The sequence below is a fragment of the Gymnoscopelus braueri genome (genome assembly GCF_963280865.1).
Source record: "Gymnoscopelus braueri genome assembly, chromosome: 16".
NCBI classification, from domain to species: Eukaryota; Metazoa; Chordata; class Actinopteri; order Myctophiformes; family Myctophidae; genus Gymnoscopelus; species Gymnoscopelus braueri.
In genome coordinates, this window is record NC_137616.1 from 51,691,417 (window position 1) to 51,699,441 (window position 8,025).

Below are 8,025 nucleotides of genomic sequence, written 5' to 3' on the forward strand. Positions count from 1 at the left end.
TTTGAAAAGGATCATGCTGTTCCCTCCTCTTTTAGTATAATGGCCTATCTCCCTAGTGTTAGGCCAAAATAGGCCAGTTTTGTGACTTAGGCCAAAAAAGTCAGGTTTAATCCTATTTAAACCAATCTCTTATGTTACATAACTTACAGGCAGTGTTATTTTTATGTTAATAATCATTTCACCCAAAACGTTTATAACAAATTATGACTATTAACATAAAAATAACACTGCCTGTCAGTTATGTAACATAACAAATTATGACTAAGAAATATCATATAGTTTTGTTTTGGATCAGTTTTATTTTCTTTCTGAAAAAATTGCTTAGGCCATTTAGGGAGGTGACGAATTATCTTACACTTTATAGTCTCATTATTTGGCTTCAGTTCCTCAACATTGTAGCAGCAAGAACAGCAAGAACAAACAAAGAGATGATTTAGAACATTGCTTCTCAATCTTTTCAAGCCGCGACCCCCCAAAATAATTATATTTCAACTGGGGACCCCCAAAATAATCACATTTCAAATGGGGACCCCCCCAAATAATCTTATTTCAACTGGGGACCCCCCCAAAATAATCAGATTTGAACTGGGCACCCCCCAAAATAATCAGATTTGAACTGGGCACCCCCCAAAATAATCAGATTTGAACTGGGCACCACCCAAAATAATCACATTTGAACTGGGGACCCCCCCAAATAATCATATTTGATCTGGGGACCCCTTCCCCAACATAATCATATTTGAACTGGGGACCCCCCCAAAATAATCATATTTGAACTGGGCACCCCCCAAAATAATCATATTTGAACTGGGCACCCCCCAAAATAATCATATTTGAGCTGGGGACCCCCCAAAATAATCATATTTGAGCTGGGGACCCCCCCAAAATAATCATATTTCAACTGGGGACCCCCCAAAATAATCATATTTGAACTAGGGACCCCCCAAAATAATCATATTTGAGCTGGGGACCCCCCAGAATAATCATATTTCAACTGGGCACCCCCCAAAATAATCATATTTGAACTGGGGACCCCCCACCCTGACAAGCACTTGGAATTGTAGGAGTTGAGGCATTAGATTTAGTTTGACTCTAGTAGTACAGATATAATATTATAGATAATATTATGAAATATAAATAAATAAATAAATAAATACAAAATGCATAAATACATAAATTACATATATTAAGCAATGGAAACAAATTAAACAAATTAAACACATTAAATACATTAAATATGTAATAATAATTTAAAAAAATAACAATTTATTTGACTATGGGTGTTAAAGTTATTACACAGTCATCCATATTTTCATGCTATATTCAACTGACAGTGACAGCATGTGTGCGTGTGTGTGTGTGTGTGTGTGTGTGTGTGTGTGTGTGTGTGTGTGTGTGTGTGTGTGTGTGTGTGTGTGTGTGTGTGTGTGTGTGTATGTGCGTGTGTGCGCGTATCATCATCACCACCCCACCCACCCACCTGTCCACTGGGGGGCGCAGTGGAGTAGAGCAGCGTGTGTGTGAGCGCGTGCGTGTCTTTTAACTCCATCATGGTGCGTGTCAGCTGGGTCTCGTGCTGCTAATCCCTGTCAGTGACGTCATAGTGGACTCACACACACACACACACACACACACACACACACACACAGAGAAATGGCGGAGCGGCAGGACAGAGACACATCCTCCTCTCCAGAGCCAGGTATGAACACTTTAAACACTTTAAAACACACTTTATTCACCTTTAAACACCTTTAAACACCTGTTAACAACACTTACACCACCTTAAAGTGTCTTCATGGTGTAGTTCAGTGTGTGTGTGCTTGTAGTTGTGTAATGAACAGTGTAGCGTCATGTGAACAGGATTAACGTCATAAAGCCGGTTTATTCTGAATGTTTTATTTTCTCTCATGTTCTCCGTTTATAACAGCGTGTATGTGTTGTTTATATGGTAGTTTATATGGTAGTTTATATGTTGTTTATATGGTAGTTTATAACAGCGTGTATGTGTTGTTTATATGTTGTTTATATGGTAGTTTATAACAGCGTGTAGTGTTGTTTATATGTTGTTTATAAGGTAGTTTTATGGTGTTTCTAACAGGTTTTATCTGTTATGTTCGTGTTTCTGACTGACTGACACCTGTTGCTGCGTTTATTAACAACCTGCGACGCTCTTCACTTTATTAATGGTGACATGTGGTGTGTGTGTGTGTGTGTGTGTGTGTGTGTGTATAATATTTGTTTCAATCCTTACTGTTTGTAAGACTCTCTAAGCTGTGAGTTATACAGTTTACAAGTAGCCTAATATCAGAAATACAAGTTGTGTTCGACTTGAACAGGTGCACAGACTGTCACATCCAGTGTGTTTTAACTCTTGGGGGTTCAGGTCCATTTGGTTCTGACGTTGTACACGCGTCTAATGGTAGTCCTACCAAATCAAATATATGTAAGGGTCCATTTGGTTTCATATCTGTAGACTATCCTGTCAGTTACAAGTGCAAGTAATATCAGAAGTGTGTGTGTGTGTGTGTGTGTGTGTGTGTGTGTGTGTGTGTGCGCGCGCGCGCGCAACAATACAGTTGATTTAGTCGACTAAAATGTATTCTGGCGGTGCCTTGATGGCGTCATTATGGATGATTTCACACTTGGTTGCATGCTGAAAATAGCAGATCTACAAGCTCGCAACGCGACGCAGCACGACACATTGTGAGCTTGTAGATCTGCTATTTTCGGACAACACCCGAGTGCAACCAAACATAAAATGACTTGTCTTTTAGTTCTACTGGATCTCTTCTCCACTAGATCCTCACTAACATTTAGTCTAGTTTATACTTGTTGACGAAATCATAGCTTAGTTTATATTTAGTTTTTATTTAGTTTTCGTCAGTGAAAGAAGTTTTTTTTCGAAAGTTTTTCGTCATAGTTTTAGTCGACAAAATCAACACTGTACAACAACATGATTTAACATACAATTAAGCCCTATTTTATACTTGGGCTATTCATAAAATAGTAGATCTACAAGGTGCTACGTGATGCGACACGTTGTTGAGAGCTTTGTTGTTGTAATTGAATGAAGTTGAGTTTGATCTGTCTGTGGTGACATCATCAGACATGAGTGACAGGTGGATGTGTGACACACGTGAGCGAGACACTCACTGAACCCATGACTGCTGAATGTCATTTAGAGCAGGGGTCTTCAACAGGGGGTCCGGGACCCCTAGGGGGTCCTCAGAGTTACTGCAGGGGGTCTGCCAAATCTTTGGGTAAAATCCTTTTTTTTTTGTTTTTTTTACCATTTGAACCCTAGCATCCCTTTTCTGTGGAGAACGTTAGCCAAAAATAGCAGATCTACAAGCTCACAACGCCTCGCGCTGCGAGGCGTTGTGAGCTTGTAGATCTGCTATTTTTGGCAAAGAGGTATAGGAGTAGAGGGGAAAAAAGAGCAGACCAAGTAAACAAAAAAAAAGTTTAATCTGAAACACAATTTTATACAATGGGGGTCCCTGCTTCATCTCTCTCTCAGCTAGGGGGTCCTTGCCCTGAAAACGTTGAAGACCCCTGATTTAGATTAGTATAATGCTGCTTAGAGTTCTCAACGGGCCTGAACATTAAGGCCCAGCCCTAACTGGGCCCTAACTGGGCCGGCCCGAACAATTACCATACGTTTAGGCCCGAAAACCCGAAAAAGGTGTCATTGATGTGCTTAATGTCCTCAAAGTCACGCATTCAACAAGCTTTGAACTGAGCAGATTGGACCTTCAGTTCCAGAGATAATGGCCAAAACATCTTGACAACGGCCACGTTCGCCTATTGAGTTTTGGCCATTGTCGCCTGTTTTTCTTTAATAACACGGGCTAGGAAGGTCGGACGGCGACAAACTAGATACCTGAGTAAAGTTCACTTTGAGCTGCATCCAACACATACACTGATATTTCCGTCGGCCTTACCGTTAGGCCGCTAGGGGCCGTTGAAATATTTTTTTGGGGGGGCTAATTAGCATACATTTTGGGCCCAGCACGGCCCGAAAACGTCGGGTCGGGTTCGGGCAGAATATGAGAACTCTGATGCTGGTTACAGATGCTACGTTCATTGTTTATTTTGACAATTGCTAATTGTTGCTCCGGAAGAGCAGGTTTGTGCTCTGCATGGCTTCCTCTGCTGTGTGTGTGTGTGTGTGTGTGTGTGTGTGTGTGTGTGTGTGTGTGTGAGTGAGAGAGTGCGTGTGTGAATGGGTAAATGTACTGTACTGCACATTGTAAAGTGTGTGTGTGTGTGTGTGTGTGTGTGTGTGTGTGTGTGTGTGTGTGTGTGTGTGAGACACAATACAGTTGAGTCGACTAAAATGTATGTTGGTGGTGCCTTGATGGCGTCGTAATGGCTGATTTTACGCTTGGTTGCATGCTGAAAATAGCCGATCTACAAGCTCACAACATGTCGCGACGCGTTGTGAGCTTGTAGATCTGCTATTTTCAGACAACACCAAACATAAAATGACTTGTCTTTTAGTTCTACTGGATCTCTTCTCCACTAGAACCTCACTAATATTCTCATCTAGTTTTTATTTGTTGACGAAATTGTCAATATATTTAGTCATAGTTTTAGCCATCGTAGCTTAGTTTTTATTTAGTTTTTATTTAGTGTTTGTCAGTGTAAAAAGGTAGTCGACGAACATCTTTCGTCATAGTTTTAGTCGACAAAATCAACACTGTACAACAGCATGATTTAACATACAATTAAGCCCTATTTTATACTTGGGCTACTCATAAAATAGTAGATCTACAAGGTGCTACGTGATGCGACACGTTGTTGAGAGCTTTGTTGTTGTAATTGAATAAAGTTGAGTTTGATCTGTCTGTGGTGACATCATCAGACATGAGTGACAGGTGGATGTGTGACACACGTGAGCGAGACACTCGCTGAACCCATGACTGCTGAATGTCATTTAGACCAGGGGTCTTCAACAGGGTCAACAGGATCTACAAGCTCACAACGCCTCGCGCTGCGAGGCGTTGTGAGCTTGTAGATCTGCTATTTTTGGCAAAGAGGTATAGGAGTAGAGGGGAAAAAAGAGAAGACCAAGTAAACGAAAAAAAAGTTTAATCTGAAACACAATTTTATACAATGGGGGTCCCTGCTTCATCTCTCTCTCAGCTAGGGGGTCCTTGCCCTGAAAACGTTGAAGACCCCTGATTTAGATTAGTATAATGCTGCTTAGAGTTCTCAACGGGCCTGAACATTAAGGCCCAGCCCTAACTGGGCCCTAACTGGGTCGGCCCGAAGCTCGGCCCGGCCCGAACAATTACCATACGTTTAGGCCCGAAAACCCGAAAAGGTGTCATTGATGTGCTTAATGTCCTCAAAGTCAGGCATCCAACGAGCTTTGAACTGAGCAGATTGGACCTTCAGTTCCAGAGATAATGGCCAAAACATCTTGACAACGGCCACGTTCGCCTATTGAGTTTTGGCCACTGTCGCCTGTTTTTCTTTAATAACACGGGCTAGGAAGGACGGACGGCGACAAGCTAGATACCTGAGTAAATTTCACTTTGAGCTGCATCCAACTCATACACTGATATTTCCGTCGGCCTTACCGTTAGGCCGCTAGGGGCCGTTGAAATTCTTTTTTTGGGGGGGCTAATTAGCATACATTTTGGGCCCAGCACGGCCCGAAAACGTCGGGTCGGGTTCAGGCAGAATAAGAGAACTCTGATGCTGGTTACAGATGCTACGTTCATTGTTTATTTTGACAATTGCTAATTGTTGCTCCGGAAGAGCAGGTTTGTGCTCTACATGGTTTCCTCTGCTGTGCGTGTGCCTGTGTGTGTGTGTGTGTGTGAGAGTGCGTGTGTGAATGGGTAAATGTACTGTACTGCACATTGTAAAGTGCGTTGGAGAAGCACCATTTATGTGTGTGTGTGTGTGTGTGTGTGTGTGTGTGTGTGTGTGTGTGCGTGTGTGTGTGAATGGGTAAATGTACTGTACTGCACATTGTAAAGTGCGTTGGAGAAGCACCATTTATGTGTGTGTGTGTGTGTGTGTGTGTGTGTGTGTGTGTGTGTGTGTGTGTGTGTGTGTGTGTGTGTGTGTGTGTGTGTGTGTGTGTGTGTGTGTGTGTGTGTGTGTGTGTGTGGCGGAGAAAAAAAAGGCGTATTTCTATTGTTGGTTCTTCAGTGTGTGTGTTTCACAGCATTCCATGAGTGACATAATGATGTTTGATGGGTGTAAACATGGCTGGTTGTGCTGCAGGCTGTCAGCAGCTTACACCATGCTCTGAATATCACCTGTCTCTGTGTCACCACACCTGGCTCAATTATTACATCATCATCGCCTAATCACTATTATTTAACCCATTAACAAATATCTTCTAAATCCTTTCTGGTTCCGTGGTTCTCAAACTTTTTCATGTGAAGGAAGTGTCAAAAATAATCGATTCATAGATGAATCGCGATGCGGACATTTATTAAATATTTTATCATATTACTGATTGCACAGAGCAGCAGCCAGACACCCCATTCGGATGCTATCAATGCATTGAATGGGACATTATCACCTCTTATTAGACCATTGAATGGGCGAAATAGGCGACATACTGACCTACCCGTGATTTATCAGACCATTCATTGGGTGTTATCAAGACATACTGACCTACCAACGGAGATGACTTAAATAGTTCAGTTTCGGTTTTGGTTTCGGACCATGACGGAGGAGCGCAGTCTCAGGCGAACTGGAACCCTCTCAATGGTGAGCCTACTCAGCGCCGTTGGAGTTATGTACCGATAGGCACAGAATGGTAAATCATGTTGTGGGGACTGCTCCGCCTCCAAGTAGGTCAGTAGCTCCTGATTACGCCCAAATAGGTCAGTATATCGCCTACTCGTCGCCTACTCGCCTATTCAATGGTCTGATAAAACGTGATAATCTCCCATTCAATGCATTGATAGCATTCGAAGATGATGTTGTTCAGTATATCTGACTGCTTGTATTGACTGATGAAAAAGTTGCCATGTTGTGCAGTAATATAGAAAAGTGTGATGCATCGTAGAATCTAATCGTTACCTGGTGAATCGTAATCAAATTGAATCGTGAGGGCAGTGCCAATGCACACCCCCATCTAAAAATATGTTGTTCCAGGGACCCCCCCAGAAGCAAATATTTTAGTTACAAATTTTCGCTTTAAAAAAATATATATATTCAATGATTTGCACACATTGTCACGATTTAAAACAAATAGCAGATCTACAAGCTCATAGCGCGGCGCTCAGGTGTCTGACCCAGTAGCCCTGCCAGCCTCATCCTTCTCTCTCTCTGACCCCGTAGGTAGGTCCCTGTAGAGCAGGGGTCTTCAACAGGGGGTCCGGGGCCACTATGGGGGTCCTCAGGGTTACCTTAGCATCCCTATTCTGGGGGGAACATTCACCGAAGATAGACAATCTCACAACGGAGCGTTGTGAGCTTATAGCTTAGGATGAAGCAGGGCGTCCCTGCTTCATCTCTGCCTCAGCTATAGGGGGTATTTTCAACTGGTTTTGACCCAGGGACCACCATCCTGACAAAGAGCAACCTGAGGACCACCACTATTGTGCGTGGCGGGTCCATCATAGACCCACCCCACACCATAGTGGTGGGGGGTTCATGCACCACAGGGAGCTGGAGAAAATAGCTATAATATCAATATAATATCTAATAAAATACAGTGATTTAGTTTGAATATGATTAAGGATTACTGTGATTATGGTAAGCTCACATTTCATATCACACACACACACCATACAGTAAGAAAAGTTATTAAAAGTTAAAAATAAATACATTAAAAAAACATATTTTTTGGGGCGGGTTTCTTTTGGCCAGGGACCACCTGCAATACGGTCCGCGGACCACCGGTTGAAAACCCCTGCTGTAGAGGACCACCTCTCTGATGTGGTCCGTCCATGTGACACCTAGTACCATTCGGGGCGGCCATAGCTGAGTGGTTAGTGAGCCCGCCTAGGGAACCAGAGGCCCTGGTTGCCCCAGGTTCGATTCCAGGCT

At 42.8% G+C, this 8,025-nt stretch overlaps 1 protein-coding gene across 1 annotated transcript in view; it reads left to right on the forward strand.

The window, feature by feature from the left end:
* Positions 1–1,653: 1,653 nt before the first annotated feature.
* map7b (microtubule-associated protein 7b) overlaps positions 1,654–8,025 on the forward strand; it is a gene marked incomplete at its 5' end in the record, with an annotated part of 94,121 nt that continues 87,749 nt past the window's right edge. The window contains one exon of the mRNA XM_080452928.1: positions 1,654–1,699. Within this exon, the coding sequence (XP_080309054.1) occupies positions 1,654–1,699 (46 nt within the window). The remainder of the gene's footprint in view (positions 1,700–8,025) is intronic.